This window comes from Sphaeramia orbicularis, chromosome 20 (genome assembly GCF_902148855.1).
Source record: "Sphaeramia orbicularis chromosome 20, fSphaOr1.1, whole genome shotgun sequence".
In the NCBI taxonomy this organism is placed as follows: domain Eukaryota; kingdom Metazoa; phylum Chordata; class Actinopteri; order Kurtiformes; family Apogonidae; genus Sphaeramia; species Sphaeramia orbicularis.
In genome coordinates this window covers 35,893,074-35,915,726 of record NC_043976.1, presented here as the reverse complement: position 1 = coordinate 35,915,726, position 22,653 = coordinate 35,893,074, and the positions used below count along the sequence as shown (strand labels likewise).

At 33.8% G+C, this 22,653-nt stretch overlaps 1 protein-coding gene across 1 annotated transcript in view; it reads right to left on the bottom strand.

The window, feature by feature from the left end:
- The window catches only part of adarb2 (adenosine deaminase RNA specific B2 (inactive)), a 475,247-nt gene that overhangs the window by 41,652 nt on the left and 410,942 nt on the right, over positions 1-22,653 (bottom strand). The window contains exons 5-6 of the mRNA XM_030123826.1: positions 13,777-13,945; positions 7,259-7,410 (exon numbers count right to left, since the gene is read on the bottom strand). Of these exons, the coding sequence (XP_029979686.1) occupies positions 7,259-7,410; positions 13,777-13,945 (321 nt within the window). The remainder of the gene's footprint in view (positions 1-7,258; positions 7,411-13,776; positions 13,946-22,653) is intronic.

Below are 22,653 nucleotides of genomic sequence, written 5' to 3'. Positions count from 1 at the left end.
CATTTCTGACCTCCTAGTTCCCTACTCACCGTCACGACCCCTCCGTTCATCAAACCTTAACCTCCTATCCATCCCCCGCTCCAACTTCTCATCAAAAGGTGACTGTGCTTTTGCAATTCTAGCCCCAACCCTCTGGAATAGTCTTCCCCTTTACATCAAATCATCAGATTCTATAGACACCTTCAAGCGACTCTTAAAAACTCACTTTTATAAACAGGCATTTCATTAAATCTCTTCTGTTTACGCCCCAGTGAATTCATGTTACTGACTTGACTTCTTCCCTGGAGTCTCTGTGCTTTATCACCTCACAGGTTTTCCCTGGATCATCACAGGTTTTCCTAAGACCATCTCTGGACCTGCTACTGTGGTCCTGCCTCTCTCCACCTTCATTGTCATCACTCACTTATCCATATAGTTACAATAGTGTTTATTATACTGTTCTATACATGTTCTAGTTCAGTTATCTGTACATGTGTCTCCCCCTACCTCCCCCCTCTCCCCCTCTCCACCAGTCTCTCTCTATCTCTATCGCTCTCTCTTTTCTCCTCCTTTACTTTCTCGCTTTAACCCCAATTGGTCAAGGCAGACAGCCGTCCTTCAGGAGTCTGGGTCTGCTCCAGGTTTCTGCTGTTAAAGGGAAGTTTTTCCTCGCCACTGTCACCAGTCATAAGTGTTTGCTCCTGGAGGATTCTGTTGGGTTTCTGTAAACTGGCTTAAAATTTGATTTGATTTGATCTTTCTCTCCTTTATGTGAAGCACTTTGTAACATGTTGTTTTAAAAAGTGCTATATAAATAAAGCTTTACTTACTTACTTACTTACCTCATTACCTCATCATTACCATTTTAACTTTGTTTTATCGTTCCTTCATTGAGTCTGTTTTATCTTTTTGCCTGGTGGCATGGTTCAGTCAGACCTCAGTTGCAGAGAGAAACTCACTAAATCAAATAATGAGATGGTCCAGTCGCCTGATTGGTGAGTCCCAGTCTTGTCCCGCCTCCCTGTACACTAAGCAGGTCCAGAGGATGGCTTCATCAGTTCTTAACAATGACTCCCATCCTTTACGAGGTGAATTTCAACTTCTTTCCTCTGGATGGAGGTTCTTAGTCCCAAGGTGCGGGACACAGCGTTATAAAAACAGCTTTGTTCCTGTCGCCGTCACTGAGCTCAATAAGAAATAGTGACATTGCACTTTACTAACTTATTTTAGTTATTTATCCCATTTCTTTGCTCAATTTATTATTATTCTTGTGACTTCAAATTTTTAAATTTTTAAATTTTATGTTCTTATGCTGGTTTTTATCCCAGATTGTTCTTATCTTTTCTGGTTTTTATTGTGTTTTATTGCACCTTGTTTTTATTTATTTGATCTTATTTATTTTATTCTTTAACTTATGCATGCTGCTATACTGATGAATGGTGGAACACTGAGCACTTTTTGTCTTTTTGTCCTGTCTGTAAGCGTGATCAAGTACCTGTCTTAGATGTTCAATGTATGTACTGTCGTAATACCAAAGCAATCACCTAGACTGCAAAACAAATCTACCTACGGGTACAAATAACGTAACCTTGACCTTGACCTCACTCTCCCACTTCTATATTCATCCCCTAATTCTTTAAGGCCCTTATATAACTTGCCCTTTTTCATCCATTTTAACTGTATGAGGCCACATTTTCTACTAAAAGGAGCCTGACCTCTACAGGTGAACGACCTTTCACACACAAATAAAGTATTCCTAAAACATCTGCATCAGGAACAGAAAGACAGTGGCATTTAAACAGACTGTAAATACTTTAAATAAACCCAACAAATATTGTTTTTCTTGCTTTTAGTAAAATACAAATTGGCTGTATCTTCCTAATACAGTGACTCAGTGAAGATAATCACTGTTTTTGTTTTAATAACCTCTCATTTATGTGGCATTAACTTGCCTTCCCGCTTCATCTCGCCGTTGCTTTTGGCTGATGTGACAGCAACTAAAAATTAAGCCCCGGCTCCCAGCTCAGAAATGTTTAAGAACAGTCAGAAAAAGGTGCTAAGCAATTTTTCTAATCTCTCAGAGCGCTGTGCGGAACATTTAAAAGGTTTAATGACCAAAAACGTCAAGTTCAAAGACTTCGCCAATGACAGCGTCGTCTTTTCTCCCGCTCTCCTTCCATCCCTACTCGTTTCACAAAAAACCTACTGTGTTATAACTGAAGAGCACCTTCAGTTGGTGGTAAAAGAAGAGGATGTATTAATTCTATGACAGAGAAGTGCTGTCAAGATTACTTCTGAACTCAGAGACGACTAAGAAAATGCACAGCGACCGTCAAAGTAAATGTACAATTTGTTTTTTGCGCCTAATCCTTCAGTGATGTTCTACCTGAATTAATCCACCATTTAATATCAGCACTACACATAATTTCTAAAAAAAAAAAAAAAAAAAAAAATAGAGCTACAATTTTCAACAACATTACAATGATAAAGTCTTTTTAACATCACAATATTTGAAATTATAAATGAAAAACAAGAAAACATTAAAATATTTCGAGAGTATTTGTAGGCCCCAAAATGAATGTGGGTACTTCTATGAAACTGGTCCTAAAAACAGGATATGGGGGGGTAAAAATTCAACCCAGATGTAGACTAATGTTGTGAAGCAAATTTGGAAGCACTTTGGGTTTATTTTAAAAATAAATAGTTACTGAGATAAAAGAGAAAGCATTTTTCAGATAAAACCCAATTTTATACTATTTTACATTATATTTAATACAAAAATCCGCATGTAACACGGTCAAAAGGACACAAAAATTACACGCTACTTTTTTTTTTTTTTTTTTTTTTTAAATATCTCTGTATTCTCTCACAGGTACATTTTGGGAATTGAACTAATTATGCAAGGCAGAATGTTTCACGAAAATGACCACTGTTGCAAAATCCTGTGTGATTTATATGCGTTTAAATGGGCAGGTTCTGTATGTAACGCAAGTGGACACGATGGGTTACATACAAAACCTGGAATGACACTAATATTCATGAAAAACCCACATGTCTGAATGAGAAAAACCACTAGGATCATCAAATTCAACACAGTGTCTTTATTTATAGTCTATATAAAACCATTTAGAGCCATGTTTTCCAGATCTAATACACTGACAACTAGGTAGTTTTTCCTGTCCCAAATTTTGTTCATATTTTTGGCCACAATGTTTTATTAAAAATTCATTAATTTTGTGATGGCTCAGAGGAAGAGTATAATTTTTTTGCATTTATCTGAGGTCATCGTTGGGTACATCCTGGGGGAAATATGTCTAAATTTCTCTTTCATTAATGGGTCTAAAAAGCTGGTAAAGTGCCAGATACCAAAATGTCCCCAGTTTCATAGAAGCACCCATGCATACTGTTACATAAAATTATATTGCAGAAGATGAGGAAATAAAAATGAATACAAAAATTATATCACAATTTAATGTACAGTTATATGATCATTTTTGTGACGGGCCATGCATTCCACTCATAGGTCTTCAGTAATGTTCTACCTGACTCAGTCCACCTTTTCATATCAATACTATACCACCAATACTGCACAAAAAACACAACATAACAGGATGATGCATCACAGACAGAGATCTGATGTTGAGAATGAATGCCATTACTAAAGCAAGAAACCAATGAACACAACTCAGCAGGTGTCCTTTCACTACAGCCACAGCTTCACCACATACATCATCTCAAGCACAACCAGGAATATTTACTGAATAAAATGACAAAATCAATTAAATGTTCATAAAATACATCATACACGAACAAAACTACTGTTTGATTTTTAGTCTGTCTGCAACTAATTTATTTCTTGTATTTTTATATATACTTGCTTTTTTTTTTTTTTTTTTTTTTTTTTACTTTTTTTTAAACTTTTTTTTTTGCCACTTATGGGTAAGGAACCAAATATGGTAACTTCATTAACCTTGATTTTCTACATAACAAAAAATTTTGTAGCATTTCACAAAGGCAATCTTGAAAGTAGTCTTGTTATGTCCTCCAATAACACACTAAGGTTGAAATGTTGGGTTTCAGAGTATTTCTATAAGTGCCCTATAAAGGGTTTTACCCCTTTATTGGGCAAGTGACTATTTTTGGTAATTTCCACATACATGCCATACATATAAGTATGCGAGTAATGATGTTCAAGGAGATAATGTGGATGTTGACAGGTGTCTGGATCAGCACTTATGTTGTTCTAAAATACATGTTCCTTTCACCTTACATGTGTTTTTCTTGTATTTTTTTTTATATTTACTTCTTGGATTTTTTTGTTTTTTTGCCACTACGGAACCAAATTATGGTAACTTCATTGACCTTGATTTTCTACATGAAAACAAAAATCTTTGAAAAATTTCACAACAGTAGTAAAGTCTTGTTATGTCCTCCAATAACACTCTAAGGTTGAAATTTAGAATTTCAGAGAATTAATATTAGTGTCCTATAACCTCCTAACACCCAGCTATGGGTTTTCTGTCCACATATGTGGACAAGAGTTTCACAACTTTATACAAAAAAAAAAGAAAAAGAAAAGAAAACTGTCCACCACAAAGGACATTCCATAAAAATTGCAAAACCTGCATCTGAAAAAACTGTTGCATCATGATGTTTCCAATATAGGCACTTATTTGATAAAAAACAAAAAAAGCTTGTACGTTGCTGACATTTCCTGGGTCTTAGAAGGTTAATGGGTTAAAGAGAATAAATAATTTGAGTATGATGGGTTTATTTGTTAGATTTGTGCGTAAAACGGCAGCAGAAAAGCCTTCGGAAACATTTCACAAAGGCATTCTTGAAAGTAGTCTAGTTGTGTCCTCCAATAAAACACTAAGGTTGAAATGTTGAATTTCACAGTGTTTCTATGAGTGCCCTTTAAAGGGTTTTAACCCTTTATTGGGCAAGTGACTATTTTTGGTAATTTCCACATACATGCCATACATATAAGTATGCAAGTAATGATGCTAAAAGGGATAATGCGGGTGTGGACAGGTGTTTGGATCAGCACTTATGTTGTTCTAATGTTCTAAAATACATGTTCCTTTCACCTTATGTGTTTTTCTTGTATTTTTTTTATGTTTACTTCTTGGATTTTTTTTGTTTTTTGCCACTATGGAACCGAATACAGTAACTTCCTTGACCTTGATTTTCTACAAGACAACAAAAATGTTTGAAAAATTTCACAACAGTAGTAAAGTCTTGTTATGTCCTCCAATAACACTCTAAGGTTGAAATTTAGAATTTCAGAGAATTAATATTAGTGTCCTATAACCTCCTAAGACCCAGCTATGGGTTTTCTATCCACATATGTGGACAAGAGTTTCACGACTTTATACAAAAGAAAAGAAAAGAAAACTGTCCACCACAAAGGACATTCCATAAAAATTGCAAAACCTGCATCTGAAAAAACTGTTGCATCATGATGTTTCCAATTTAGGCACTTATTTAATAAAAAACAAAAAAAGCTTGTACGTTGCAGACATTTCCTGGGTCTTAGAAGGTTAATGGGTTAAAGAGAATAAATAATTTGAGTATGATGGGTTTATTTGTTAGATTTGTGCATAAAAAAGCAGCAGAAAAGCCTTCGGAAACATTTCACAAAGGCATTCTTGAAAGTAGTCTTGTTATGTCCTCCAATAAAACACTAAGGTTGAAATGTTGAATTTCACAGTGTTTCTATGAGTGCCCTTTAAAGGGTTTTAACCCTTTATTGGGCAAGTGACTATTTTTGGTAATTTCCACATACATGCCATACATATAAGTATGCAAGTAATGATGCTAAAAGGGATAATGTGGGTGTGGACAGGTGTTTGGATCAGCACTTATGTTGTTCTAATGTTCTAAAATACATGTTCCTTTCACCTTATGTGTTTTTCTTGTATTTTTTTTATGTTTACTTCTTGGATTTTTTTTTGTTTTTTGCCACTATGGAACCGAATACAGTAACTTCCTTGACCTTGATTTTCTACAAGACAACAAAAATGTTTGAAAAATTTCACAACAGTAGTAAAGTCTTGTTATGTCCTCCAATAACACTCTAAGGTTGAAATTTAGAATTTCAGAGAATTAATATTAGTGTCCTATAACCTCCTAAGACCCAGCTATGGGTTTTCTATCCACATATGTGGACAAGAGTTTCACGACTTTATACAAAAGAAAAGAAAAGAAAACTGTCCACCACAAAGGACATTCCATAAAAATTGCAAAACCTGCATCTGAAAAAACTGTTGCATCATGATGTTTCCAATTTAGGCACTTATTTAATAAAAAACAAAAAAAGCTTGTACGTTGCAGACATTTCCTGGGTCTTAGAAGGTTAATGGGTTAAAGAGAATAAATAATTTGAGTATGATGGGTTTATTTGTTAGATTTGTGCGTAAAACGGCAGCAGAAAAGCCTTCGGAAACATTTCACAAAGGCATTCTTGAAAGTAGTCTTGTTATGTCCTTCAATAAAACACTAAGGTTGAAATGTTGAGTTTCACAGTGTTTCTATGAGTGCCCTTTAAAGGGTTTTAACCCTTTATTGGGCAAGTGACTATTTTTGGTAATTTCCACATACATGCCATACATATAAGTATGCAAGTAATGATGCTAAAAGGGATAATGTGGATGTGGACAGGTGTTTGGATCAGCACTTATGTTGTTCTAATGTTCTAAAATACATGTTCCTTTCACCTTACATGTGTTTTTCTTGTATTTTTTTTATATTTACTTCTTGGATTTTTTTGGTTTTTTGCCACTACGGAACCAAATTATGGTAACTTCATTGACCTTGATTTTCTACAAGACAACAAAAATGTTTGAAAAATTTCACAACAGTAGTAAAGTCTTGTTATGTCCTCCAATAACACTCTAAGGTTGAAATTTAGAATTTCAGAGAATTAATATTAGTGTCCTATAACCTCCTAAGACCCAGCTATGGGTTTTCTGTCCACATATGTGGACAAGAGTTTCACAACTTTATACAAAAAAAAAAGAAAAGAAAAGAAAACTGTCCACCACAAAGGACATTCCATAAAAATTGTAAAAACTGCATCTGAAAAAACTGTTGCATCATGATGTTTCCAATACAGGCACTTATTTGATAAAAAACAAAAAAAGCTTGTACGTTGCTGACATTTCCTGGGTCTTAGGAGGTTAAAGGGTTAAAGAGAATAAATAATTTGAGTATGATGGGTTTATTTGTTAGATTTGTGCATAAAAAAGCAGCAGAAAAGCCTTTGGAAAAGTCTTACGGTCGGTGGTGATTTCGTAGGGCGAGTTGAGCCTCCCGTCTCCGCATGGCGAGGTGCTGACGTACATGTGGAAATGGACGTTATCTCTCAACCTGTAACTACACTCCTTGTGTCGCACGAATATCGACTCGTCCCAGTCCTCTGGTCTTTTACTTTGGTGGAGAAAAAAAAAAAAAGGAAAAAAAGAGAAAGACTGATGAGAAAAGTAGCACCATTCATCACAGCGTAGGAAATAGATTTCCACATTGCTTTTCCGATGATGAAGCGAGACTGCAGAGATGGACACAGGGCCTCGCCTTCCTATTCTCCTGCTGTCAAAAACACTCTGGACATAACTCAGAGGTTAGAACATTTATACATCCATATACATGCAGGCAGGGCCGTTGAATGTAAAGGGTGAACACATAAATTCGGTTAATACTGCATTTATCCAAGCATGATTACTAAAGGAAAATACATCATAATCAGTGTTTGTTTTTTTTGTATATATATATATATATATATAAATAGATGTTGATAATGTTGACCTCTGCAAAGATACTGAATGTGAAAACGCCTAAGGGAGGCCTCTGTCAAAACAAGATGAAAATCATGTAAAAGACACGAAAAAGGTGTTAAAAACAATACAATGCAAAAGATGTAACAAGACATGACAGAAAAATAAAGTAAACAACATGGAACACAAGTAACAAGAAGCAATGTAAAAGACATAACAAGGACGTAAAAAAAAAAAGTAAGATACAAGACAAAAACAAAGTAAAAGACATAACACCGACAGAATATAATTAATGAAACAAGATGAAAATGACATAACAAAAAATAAATAAACAAGATGAAACAGAATGAGGTAATAAAAAAAACATTAAAAGACACAAGACATAAACAAAGTAATCAAGGTGAAAAAGACATAAAAATATAAAAAATGAAAAAAAAAAAAAACAACCAAAAAAACAACAACAATGCAATGTAAAAGATGTAACAAGACATGACAGAAAAATAAAGTAAACAGCATGGAACACAAGTAATAAGAAGCAAACAACATAAAAGACATAAGGAGGATGTTAAAAAAAATGGAACAAGATGAAAACAATGGAAGATGCAAGACAAAAACAAAGTAAAAGACATAAGACAGAATATTATAAATGAAATAAGACATAAGATAAAAATGACATAAACGAAATAACAAAAAATAAATAAACAAGATAAAACAGAGTTAACAAGATAAAAACACTAAAAGACACAAGATAAAACAAAGTAAATAAGATGAAAAAGATACAAAAATATAAAAATGTAAAAACAAACAAACAAACAAAAAAACACATAATGCAAAAGATGTAACAAGACATGACAGAAAAACAAAGTAAACATGGAACAGAAGTAATAAGAAGCAAACAATATAAAAGACATAAGAATGATGTAAAAAAAAAAAAAATAAGATGAAAACAATGCAAGATACAAGACAAAAACAAAGTAAAAGACATAACAAGACAGAATATTATTGATGAAATAAGACATAATACGATGAAAATAACATAAAAGACATAATAAAAAATAAATAAACAAGATAAAATAGAATTAACAAAATAAAAACACTAAAAGACACAAGACAAAACAAAGTAAACAAGATGAAAAAGATACAAAAATATAAAAAAATGTAAAAAAACAAAACAAAACAAAACAATACAATGTAAAATATGTAACAAGCCATGACAGAAAAACACAGTGAACAGGATGGAATAGAAGTAAGAAGAAGCAAACAAAGTAAAAGACATAAGAAGGATGTAAAAAAAAAAAAAAAAAAAAAAGTAACAAGATGAAAACAAAGCAAGAAAATACAAGACAAAAAGTAAAAGACATAAGACAGAATATTATTAGTGAAATGAGATAACACGATTAAAATGACATAAAAGACATAACAAAAAAATAACTAAACAAAATAAAACAGAGTTAACGAGATAAAAAAAAACACTAAAAGACACAAGAGAAAAACAAAGTAAACCAGATGAAAAAGGTACAAAAATCTTAAAAATGTAACAAAAACAAACAAACAAAAAAACAGTACAAAGATGTAACAAAGTGATATAAAAATCTCATGACAAAAATAATACATAACATAAGAGATGTAACAAGACTTAAAAGATGAAAAGAACTTAAGAAAACATCAAGTAAACAAGATGAAAAACATAAAAGGGACATAAAATGCAGCAAATACATGTCAAAACAACAACAAAAAGAGAACAGTGTACTTTGTACCAATGACATCCTGTGTAATATATTTTGAGACTGTTTTGAATAAAAATTTAATTAAATTAAATTAAAAAAAAAAAAAAAAAGAGGAAGCCTTAGAGTTCTTACAACTTAATTATATTCTAATTAACCCTTTTATGCATGAATTATGAGAACCTTAATCAAGATTTTTTTTCCTGAGTGTTTTTATTCCTCTTTAGGCATGAAAAAAAACCACAATGTGATTGAATTTTTTTTTTTTTAAATCAACCTGTTTTTCGTGGAGTTACAAAAATGTCCACTCAGCTACACCATGAATTTTATTCTTGAAGCAAAGAAACATGTATTTAAAACCCAATATCTTAAAGTGATATGAAAACAGTGAAATGAAACCATGTTTAATGCAGCTAATCTGATATTTTCTCACATTTTAACATATTCTAATACTAGTTATTACTCATTTCATGGAGATAATATGCAAAAAATAAATATTACCAATTGATTTCCACTCAAGAACCAATCAAAAACAGCAAAGTTACAATAATGGTATGAATTGCAGTTTATGAGATGACGCATAAGTGTCCACTGTGTTGGTTGATATGGAACTAAAACAACAAAACCCATGAATATACAAGAGTAAACCTGTAGAGTAACTGTCCACTGGAGTGACCACTATGCATGAAAGGGTTAAGTACATTTTGCAATAGCATTTTGAGTTTTATTTGAATACATTCCATGAGTTTTTTTCTGCATAATCTTACAGTTTACAGGTAACTCTGCTCAAATTCAGCCTTTAATTATTCATCCACATATGCATCGCGATGCAGAGCACAACTGCACCCTTTCCATAACCTCCCCTCTGTTTCCCATGTCCTTTCACTGAGTGTAAATATGGCAGTTCTGGCATTTTGTTTGGTCATTTCATTATGAGTTATCTTCCCCATTAGCTATTTTAGTCAGCCGCAAAGTCTCCGTACCTGCCATCCAGCATTGTGCTAAGACAAAAAGTCAGTGCTGTGTATGCAAATATGACATTCAACGATCTACACTTCTGGCCACTAATCTGATGAATCAGCCTTGCTATCGAGTTCTTCGGGGAGCTCAAAAACATAATATATGCTCATGCACTGGAGGCAGTCGGGAGTCAAAACTCATCAACAGCGTCTCTTGACACTGGTGGGAATCTCGGCGAGAGTTTGTGAGCATCGGTGCATGGCGTGCAGGTGGCGAAAGCACACAAAAAGGACACTTTGTAGAAAAAAAAAACAAAAAAAACCAAAAAACAAATAACCCAATGAGATCCTGAGTGTGTGACGGTACGCTTAGCTGCAGAGAACAGTGCACATATGGCTCGTTGATTATTGAAAATCTCTAGTGAACAAAGTAACGCTGTTTCCATGGAGCTCATTATGAGAGGAGAGAGCATTTCTTAGCACTGCAGTGGGAGGTCATACAAAAAAAAACAAAACAAAGAAAAACAAAAACAAAACAAAAAAAACCCAAGATCTTTAATGCTATGAAACATTCTATAATGCAGGGGTGTGTTGAGCCGCATTATGTAATAAATTCCCATCATGTAATAAAAGTTCAAAATATAATAAGAATGTCACGTCATCTTGTAATAAAGCCGCATTATGTAATAAGCTGACGCATTTTGTAATAAACTACGTCAACGCATTATATAGTAAATTTTTTCACATTATGTAGTAAGTGATTACAATTTGAGAAATTTATTACAAAATGCACTTGACACATTTTTATTTTAAAAAAATGTAATAACATGGTTCATTATGTAATAACAATCCAAATTAATATAATTTCAGAGCAATTTAGAAGAAATTAGTCACAGGAGCTACAGGTAATGGAATCAGAACTTTAACCACACAGTTTAAAGATTAATTGAGCACATTACATTTTCCTGAAAATAAAAATGAGTCAAGTGCATTTTGTAATAAATTTCTCAAATGGTAATAACTTACTACATAATGCGGAAAAATTTACTACATAATGCATTGAGGTCGTTTATTACAAAATGTGTCAGCTTATTACATAATGCAGCTTTATTACAAGATGACGTGACATTCTTATTACATTTTGAACTTTTATGACATAATGGGAATTTATTACATAATGCGGCTCAACAGGGTGTCAAACTCATTTCAGTTCAGGGGTCACATTCACCCTAATATGATTTAAAATGGGCCGGACCAGTAAAATATTATAATAAATAATAGGATAATAACTTTTGACTGAAAAAAGTAAAATTCCGTAATGAAAATGTTTAAATCTACGAATTGTACTCGAACATAACGTGAACAAGTATGAACAACCTGAAAATTCTTAAGTAAAATAAGTGCAACGTTAACAATATTACGCCTTAGTTTATCATTTCTACATGTGAATCATAACTTAGAGATCACAGTGGATCCAGAAATACAAAAAACATTAAATAACAGGCAGAGTATTATTAAAATTCCACATACTTCCCTTAAGAGGTTATTCACATTTTTATATATATATATATATATATATATATATATATATATATATATATATATATATATATATATATGTATATATATATTTCATATCAATCCGTCATTGCCAAAGAAGAAAACAAAGGGAATTTTATCTACAATTTTTATATGTTTTAGTTAGTTTTATAACCACACAATACAGTTTCAGTTAGTTATATTTTTTTTGTTTTCATTATAGTTTTTATTTATTGCAGTTAACAAAAATGCTTTTACAATTCTAGTTTTCGTCATTCCGTTAGTTTTCGTTAATGATAATAACCTTGGCTGGTACTCGTGTTTTTGCCTCCGAGTTGCCCGCGCATCATTGTTGACTGTCGTTAGTAAACATTGAAACTCATCTATGGTGAATTTATCACAAGTAAATAACAAAGCACGCAAACACGAGTCCAAAGAAAAACACGATATAAAGCAACAGTTCTGACTTTCTGGATCCAGATAGCGTGCCTACCAATATGGCGGTGTAAACAGCAATCACATGACCAGTGACGTCAGCTGCAAATCCTCAATAGTGTGTGTTCTCCCCCAGTCCTGTTTAATGTTTAATTGATTTGCACAAAATAAAAACAGCAATGGAAAAAACAATAACATTCAAACAAGTAAGAAAATTGTGCAGGAGAGGTTAGAAGCCAAAAAAAGAAGGCTTATATGAATACCTCCCACCGAAATGAACAATACGCAAAAAAAGAATTAAAAAATACAATATAACTGAAATAATAAACCAAATTAAAAACAATAAAAATGTAATCCACATCACAAATCAACAAATACAAATCAAGTGATTTACAGCCTTACATTTTTTCATGAATTAAAGTCCTTTTCAGATGCTTTTTAAACAATGATAAAGTAGATGTTGATTGAAGTTCAGGTCTTAGATTATTCCACAGATTTGGTTCACGATATTTCAGAGAATACTGACAGACTGAAGTTCGGCAGTACGGAAGATAAAATAGGTGTGCTGTAGGTGTGCTGTGTCTGTCTTGTGTCTTTTCTTTTATGCAGGAAGCTGATTGGTGGAGCCAGATTAGCCGGCCCCTTTAAACATGGCCCTGGATCCAACAGCTCGCTCTCTTCTTATCTGCTGCCAGCTCCCAACTGTGATTCCTGCATGTGTGTGATCGTCATTCGTCGTGTGTTCATGTGTTAACTCGTTGTTGTATATAGTTGTAAATAGAATCTTTTTATAGAACAATCCTTTTGTTCCCAAACTCAGAACTAAACATGGAGAATCAGCGTTCAGTTTCTATGCTCCGTATATCTGGAACAAACTACCAGAAAATATCAGGTCTGCTGAGAGTCTGAGTTCTTTTAAGTCCAGGTTAAAGACTCACCTGTTCACTGCTGCCGTTGACTAAAAGGCTTTTGACTTTTTAAATTTTATATTCTCTTTTGAAACTCTGCACTGCAACTCTTACTTTAATATGTGTGCTTTTATTTTTTTGGATTTTATGTGTTGTTTTCTTACTTGCTGTTTTTAATCACCTTTTGCATGTTTCTTTTATAATGTTTTAAATGTGTTTCTTTTTATTTCAATGTCCTGTGTGAAGCACCTTGTATTGCCTTGTTGCTGAAATGTGCGATACAAATAAACTTGCCTTGCCTTGCATGGCCTTTTCTCTGGTAGGGGAGCACGGCTATTTTATTTTCACGTTTTCTCCTGGTTTTTCGTAGAGTTTAGGTTTGCTTCATATATTTTATTTCTTGCATTTATTTTTGGTCAGGTAATTTAGTTTTGAACTTTGGAAATAGAGGCGTTACCTTAAGAAGAGTTCTAGTTGAGCGTAGAGGAAGCGTAGCAGGGCTCTTCGCGCCGTGACTTCAGCGTGGCAGTCGTTGACCACTTGGCCCTGGTCGCTCAGATACTCCCCGTTGATGCACTTGGTGCCGGTGGATAAAGCTACCACCTGGGCGTGTCTCAGGTCCAGGTCTGTTGAACAAAGACACACAGACGGATGTTCCCCTTTAGTGCATGTTATCGTCCACCGACAGCATTTATGAGTTTAACCCATAAAGACCAAACCTAAAGCATCTACTCATCTATAATGTTTAATACCTGTCGATCCACTAATCCTATCAATACATGTAAATGCAGTTTGTCATCTTTTCATGGTCATCACATATGACCCATTTGGACGTTCAGAGGCTCCGTAGTTACCGTGGAAACACCGTCGTCTTCTTCTACAACATTGATTCACCAGTAAAACCCATGGAGTTGGATCAATGACAGTGGATGGACACACTTGTTTTCTGTTCCGTTAATGATAGATTTACTTGAAAAGTCATTTTTTCGTCATTTAATCTCTGTTTCTCATATAGTGACGCTAAACTTTAATCTGAGCTTTTCTGAACATCTACATGATCAGCAAATTAAATATAGGAGAATACCTGATTTGCACAAAAAAAAACACAACTTAAAATAAAGAAGATAATATTATAATGGGGGCAGCTGTGGCCAAGATGGCTGAACAGAGTCGGATTGTGACTGAAGGTTTGCTGGTTCGATTCCCTGGACTGGGGCAGAGTTGTTGGCTGATGTGTCCTTGAGCAAGGCACTTAAGCCCTCCATTTGCTCCCCGGGTGCCTGATATGGTGAGCCCACTGCTCCTGAAGACAAATTTCGGTGTAAAATAAAGAACCCCTGCTGACAAAAATAAAGATTCTTTTCTTTTCTTTTGTAATAAAGGGTGATAAATCACTGAAGAAAGGTTATATATATATATATATATATATATATATATATATATATATATATACAGGGTGGGGAAGCAAAATTTACAATGAACATTTAGTTGTTTTTTCTCAGCAGGCACTACGTCAATTGTTTTGAAACCAAACATATACTGATGTCATAATCATACCTAACACTATTATCCATACCTTTTCAGAAACTTTTGCCCATATGAGTAATCAGGAAAGCAAACGTCAAAGAGTGTGTGATTTGCTGAATGCACTCGTCACACCAAAGGAGATTTCAAAAATAGTTGGAGTGTCCATAAAGACTGTTTATAATGGAAAGAAGAGAATGACTATGAGCAAAACTATTGCGAGAAAGTCTGGAAGATACTATTAAAGAAGAATGGGAGAAGTTGTCACCCCAATATTTGAGGAACACTTGCGCAAGTTTCAGGAAGCATGTGAAGGCAGTTATTGAGAAAGAAGGAGGACACATAGAATAAAAACATTTTCTATTATGTCAATTTTCTTGTGGCAAATAAATTCTCATCATGACTTTCAATAAACTAATTGGTCATACACTGTCTTTCAATCCCTGCCTCAAAATATTGTAAATTTTGCTTCCCCACCCTGTGTATACATATATATATATGTATATATATATATATATATATATATATATATATATATATATATATATACACACACACACACATATATATATATATATATATATATATATATATATATATATATATATATATATATATATATATATATATATATATAAAAACAACATTTGGGGTTGTGGGTTAATCTATGATCTTAATATTAACACTCAGCATTTCATCATTGTTAGGAAAGACGTACAAGACCCAATAAAATAAAATACTTTAAAATGAGTCACAACAATGCAAAACAAACAGTAAAGGTGAAATCGAATAATTTAAAACCATAAAAGTCTGAGTTATCATCATCAAGTCTGTATTTCTTTCATTCTAATTAATCATTTATAAAAGATGAGATTTGGAAACACTGCATTACAATCATCATCAGTTCTAAATCATCAGTGGCCAGAAGTTAAACTGGGACGAGAGGTACATTTACCACATTAAATCAATTTAATTAATCAAGCTTTTGACTTTTAATCAACACCAAAAATGCCTAAATTATAAAATTGAGATAAGTGGTTTTTCTGGAGGTCCTTGTTGCTCAGCAAAAATGCAAAATGCAACCTGTTAGCTGGCTAAAGAATATTGAGTGTGGATGTGTTTCTACAGTCATTCCTGACTCATGGTTATTATGATAGTATTTCATTAGTCGGACCCAGTTTAGGTCATATTGTTCTGTATGTGGAACCTGAACTAAAATGATTTTGACACCCTTGATTGTTAATGTTTTCAGTGTAATTTTTGTATTTCACAAATTTTTCCAGATTGGACCCTTTTGTTGGGCTGGTTTTGGCCCATGGGCTTTATGTTTGACACCCCTGATCTATAGCATTAAGTACTTTTGCACTTCCTACCTCTGTTATACATGTATGTATAAAATTACAATTAGCAATGAAAAAAAAAAGAAAAATCCTCAACAAATAAAACTAAAACAGACAAGAACAAAAAAAACTATGGCAAATAATGAAAAACAAACTGAAATGAAATACTAAAATCTCTTCTAATAATGGCTTCAATTCAACTATCTAACTCTAAAATAGAACTATATGCACTTGACACAGAAGAGTAGAAAAGTTTTTTTTTATGTCACACGCTAAGAAAAAAGAACCAAAAAAGGTAGGAGGGGGTACAAAGGTCATTGTTCCAGATGTGGGGTTACTTTCACATCCACAGTTCTCTGAGTGTAGCGTGACTCAGTGTCTTTTCAGAAGCTGCTATCACACCACAGCAGCCAGGATTAACTGGATCCGAGGACGGGGGTGGGGGGTGGGGGGTGGGTCTACACCTATAGTCTGCAGTGACACCACGTCGTCTCTGGAGTTAACCTCTGTGACGCCGCCAATGAGAACGACCGCCAGACGCCCATTCTGCCTTTGTTTATAATGAGGTCAACAGACTCTGAAAGTTTGAGCTCATGTTAATGGTTCTACGTATTATTTGTGTACATTTTATGTGAAACATCTACAGGCAGAGGTGTTGAATATGATGGACTATAAGTATCTATGACATTAACCCTTAGATGCATGAGTGCCTGGACCGTACGCTCCTCCATAAATGGGTCAAAAATGATCTAAAATCTAAGTGTTTTTATGCCACTATTGTCATTTTGTCATGTGAAAAATAACACTGGTCAACAACAAATTTATTGTTTAAGTTTTTTGAATGATATAGGATCATTTTGGTGTGCTGAATCCAAAAATCACATTAATTTTGCTCAATCAGGTCAACTTTCTGAACTATGCTACATATTGGCTTTTTAACATTTTTGCTTACATTTATGGGCATTTTCACATCATATGATAAAAAATTCTTTCATATTTCTTGCAATAAACGAGTTCTGAAGATTTTACTTTTGCCAATTTATGATTAATGTTTTTTTTAATATTACAGGTGAATGAAATGGCTTCGACTAGAAGATCTTGCAAAAATAATCCTGACATATTCTGCTACATCTGCGGTGAATACACCATTGTACCTAACAGGAATCCTGTTAGAAAATGATTTTTTTTTTCTTAAAACCTATTTTGGGTGAGAACTATATAAAAAATCAACTGATAAAGTCACAACAATGTAATCAATTTTGTGAGAAGATCAAATTTTTCAAAATCAAATTAGCAAAAAACCCTGACCTGATTAAGAAAAACAGATGTCATTTTTGGATTTAGCGGCGCAAAATGGTCCTAATTCAGTTGAAAAAACCTAGACAACTTGCTAAAAACATTTTTTTGTAACCCAGTGTAATCATTTGGATCATATTTTGGTCCAAAAAAGAATGATTTCATGTTGTAAATATTTTAGATTTTTTTTTTTTTTTTTTACATTTTTGACCATTTAAAAATGTTTTTTTTTTTTAATTCATTCGTTCATTTGTTTTGAGCAGAAGACAAAACAAAACATTTTTATGTGTACAAGGAACTAATATCAGAGCAAATACATTAATAAATAAAGGTGATCAAGACAGTATAGCTATTGCCATGTACACTAGTAATGACAAAAAATATTCAATATGTATTGCTCAAAAAATATTTAGAAAATTTGAAAAGCAAAGTGTATATAGTATATAAGATATAGTATATAACAGCAATAGAACGATGTCAACATCCATTCTGTGAGGGAGTGAGTGAGTGAGTCCTTTGGTCTTGTTGTAGAATGTAGAATGAATGAATTTAGAATAAATCAAAGGTAAGGATTAAATTTAGGGATGTCCGATATTGGCTTTTTTGCCAAAAAACGATATTGTCTAATGCTTAATTTATCTACCGATACCGCTGCCGATATATGTGGGATACTAAACTAATTTTAGGTAACATCACATATCTCCTGTCATGGAATTAACACATCATGCCTAATTTTATTGTGATGCCCCATTGGATGCATTCTCAAATGCAACAAGGCTTTCAAAATGTAAACACTGTCTGTGCAAAGAATACATACTTCAACTTAAGTTGTGGAAAAAATGCCATATTTATTTATTTTCTCTCCCTCCCTCCATGAGTCTATTACAGTGTGGCAACTCTACGGTACAATTTTGAAAACTGCACATTTCTTTCAGCTACAAACAATGTTTCAATTACGTGTCAGTAAATGCCGGTGAAATCAAGGCATTATTTTATCGGTTTTAATGATAGGCAAAAAAAAAAAACAATAACGATATTCACCGATATTACATTTTTAAGCCAATATCGGACATCCCTAATTAAATTCCACTGAAAATGAATGCAGGTCATTTGACCCTATTTGGATTTTTTTTTACTTTAGTGTAAATAAACCCATTTGAAATGCAAGAAGTTCATTTGGTCCGTGCTTTCTAATGCCTCACATAAATTTGGGTAACAAAACTGCCCAGCTGACCTCACTAATTATCTGTATACAGACTATCCTTGCATTATGTTTCTATGTATGTCATATACAAACCCAGATATTTATGTTTATCACGAATACCACAGAGTGAATATTTGTGTTTTTCGCCTCTGGTTCGAAATATAGGCTTGTAAAAACACAAGATCAGCACTTACTTCCAAGCGAGCGTCTCCCACACCAGACCTGTAGTCACATGATCACGTCTGATGCTGACGTAATGACGTGGCTCTGACTTAGCTCTTAGCACCAGCACCGAACTAGCACCAGGTTCTTTTTGGTGGAAAAGAGGTATTATTGAAGCTTGGGTATTAATACAAAAACTACAATTTCATAAAATCTATAAATGGTAAGTAAAAAGTGTAAATAGCCTGATGTCTATAAGATATTTTTTGTTAAATACATGGAATATGAAATAATAACTTTTCTAACAAAGATATTCCTAGAAAACAACCTCACTGGGTCATTTTTGACCTACTTATGCATCTAAGGGTTAAATAAAGCATGCAGACGACACAGTAAAGACTCAGATGGTGATTAGGTGTGTTTCTTCATCCGTCTGAGTTGATGCAGAGGCAGTGTGGTCTCCCCAGGGGTTGATCCGCTGTTGGAGTTGTTTTTTTTCCTCGAGACTTGCTTCCTCTGGTACCGAACTGCAGGGGACACCTATGTTTTCCCCTAAAATGCCGTGAAAACCTTCCTGGTAGTCAACCTGAACAAAGGCTAACTGCAGACTTACACCTCGTAGTGTGAAATATCTGGTACATCTAACAAGGCATGGGTTCTCACCTCTCAGGGGTAGCAGCACCGAGGTGTACTGTTACTCATTTTGGATAAATTCAGAAAGTACGGCTTCTTTTTACAATTAGTTGCTAGAATGACATGTTCTGCTGAAGAACTCTGGAGACTGAGGGCGAAGTTTTGTACTAATGATCTTTCATTGTGTCCTGCAGTGCATTCAGATCAGTTACCAGCTACATCTTAGTAGTAGTAATTTATTCGTCCATTTAATAGAACATGATATATACATACATACAGTTTGGATTTCTATATTAACCCTTTCATGCATGAATTATCAGAACCTTAATCAAGATTTTTTTTTTCCTGAGTGTTTTTATTCCTCTTTAGGCATGAAAAAAACAATATGATTGATTTTTTTTTTTTTTATGAAGCTATTTTTCATGAAGTTACAAAAATGTCCACTCAGCTGAACACCATGCATCTAATTTTTGAAGCAAAGAAACATGCATTTACTAACATACTGTGTGAAAACTATGAAATAAAAACATTTTTAACCTCCTGAGACCTAGCAATGCATTTTTGTCCTCTGCAGGGGACAAAAGTGTGACAGTTTCACTTTAAAAATGCTGTCCATTGCAAAGGACATTCCATTAAAAATAAATAAATAATAAAAATAATTTTAAAAAATGTATCTGGAAAAAAACAAACAAACAAAAAAAACTGTTGATGCGGTTTCCAATCGAGATAATTGTTTAATGGAAAAAAGCTAAAATTTTCACTTTCCTGGGTCTCAGGAGGTTAATACTGCTGATCTGATGTTGTCTCACATTTGAACATACTATAATACTAGTTATTACTCACTCAGATAATATGCAAAAAAAACCTGTTAATTACAGTCTAATAACAATTAGCAATTGATTTAGATAAAAGAACAGGAAAGTTACAGTAATGGTATGAATATCAGTGTCTGGGATGATGCATAAGCGTCCACAGTGTTGGTTTATATGGAACTAAAACAGCAAAATCCATGAATACACAAGAGAACAGCTGTAGAATAACTGTCCACTGTAGTGACCACTATGCATGACAGGGATAAAAATGGGCGAAAAAGTGTACGCAGAAGCAACAGCTTATTTATGCCTACCCTGTTTACAAGAAGGAAAGTTGCAGAAACAAAACAAGTTAACAAGACGGCACAATTTTAAACAATAATATAGATTAAACAAATAATATAATCTGAGCAAAACTCTGATTCATAGTGATACTTGGTTTGGTTTATCCTAATATTTTACATTTATTGAATGCCGTAGTTTTAAACATCCTTTTAAATGTGGTGACTGATGTGCAGGTTTTTAATTCTTTTATCGAGGTGATTCCATAATTTTTCTCCAAAATCCGTGTATCATTCGTTCATTCGTTTTTCAATTTAAAACCAAAAATGAAAAAACAAAAAAACGACTCGTTTTTTTGTTTTTCATTTTCAAAACAAGAATGAAAAACAGATAACGGTTCGTTTTTCCATTTCCCGATTTTGTGCTCAAATGAAACACGGACAAAACGGATAACGACCGTTTCATCCAATTTTGCTATTTTCAATATACAGGGTGGGGAAGCAAAATTTACAATATTTTGAGGCAGGGATTGAAAGACAGTGTATGACCAATTAGTTTATTGAAAGTCATGAGAATTTATTTGCCACAAGAAAATGTACATAATAGAAAATGTTTTTATTCTATGTGTCCTCCTCCTTTCTCAATAACTGCCTTCACACACTTCCTGAAACTTGCGCAAGTGTTCCTCAAATATTCGGGTGACAACTTCTCCCATTCTTCTTTAATAGTATCTTCCAGACTTTCTCGTAATAGTTTTGCTCATAGTCATTCTCTTCTTTCCATTATAAACAGTCTTTATGGACACTCCAACTATTTTTGAAATCTCCTTTGGTGTGACGAGTGCATTCAGCAAATCACACACTCTTTGACGTTTGCTTTCCTGATTACTCATATGGGCAAAAGTTTCTGAAAAGGTATGGATAATAGTGTTAGGTATGATTATGACATCAATATATGTTTGGTTTCAAAACAACTGACATAGCGCCTGCTGAGAAAAAACAACTAAATGTTCATTGTAAATTTTGCTTCCCCACCCTGTAGTTCAGTTGTCTGACTCGGAAGTAGTCGTAACTATGGAAAAAGTAAACACATGGAATCATGGCCGGACTGGAGGAATATTTGGCTATAATTAAGCAGCTGTTTGATACGGAAGCATATATCATTCACACAAAAAAATAAATTTGACTCTTTTTCTGAATGAATGAGATACTGTTTTGTGAAAAAAATTACATTCGGCTCTGTTTTTCTGAATTAACGAGAAAATTATCTTGTTAACTGAGAAAAACAGAGCTGAATTTATTTTTTTGTGTGAATGCAATATGCTTCCGTACGTATCAAACAGCTGCTTAATTATAGCCAAATATTCCTCCAGTCCGGCCATGATCCCATTTGTTTATTTTTTCCCTAGTAACGACTACTATAGTTAGGGTCAGACACCCTAACTATATTGAAAACAGCAAAATAGAATGAAACGGTCGTTATCCGTTTTTTCCATTTTTCATTTGAGCACAAAATCGGGAAATGGAAAAATGAACCGTTATCCGTTTTTCATTCTGGTTTTGAAAATGAATTTGATTGTTGGTTTTAAATTGAAAAACTAATGAACGAATGACACACGGATACTCCAGTTACAGATATGCATTTTGCCTTTTGTGTTGGTCCTTGCCTTTGTTTTCTTGAACATACTGGTCCCCCTGTGGTTGGACTGGGAATTCTGACTGAGAACAGCTCCTGTATGCAGGTGGAAGTAGGTTGTTGTGCTCCTTATAGATGAATACAGCAGAGTAGAGGTGAACCAGATCTTCTAATTTCAGAATATTAGTACTGACGCTTACAAATGTTGTACGCAGAGTATTTATTATCACTGAAATTGTGTGTACCGGCTACATCTGCAGTGCGTGTCAGTGAATCTTCATTGGCTTCATTGGCCTATTATTTGATTTTCTGGAGTGTGTTACTGTGATGGCCACTGTTTCACCAGGTAATAAAGGTAAATCCAAACTCCTTAACCTCATGAACATCAACCAGCAACCAAAAGCATCTACTGATCTGAACTGTTTAATACCTGTTGATCCACTAAT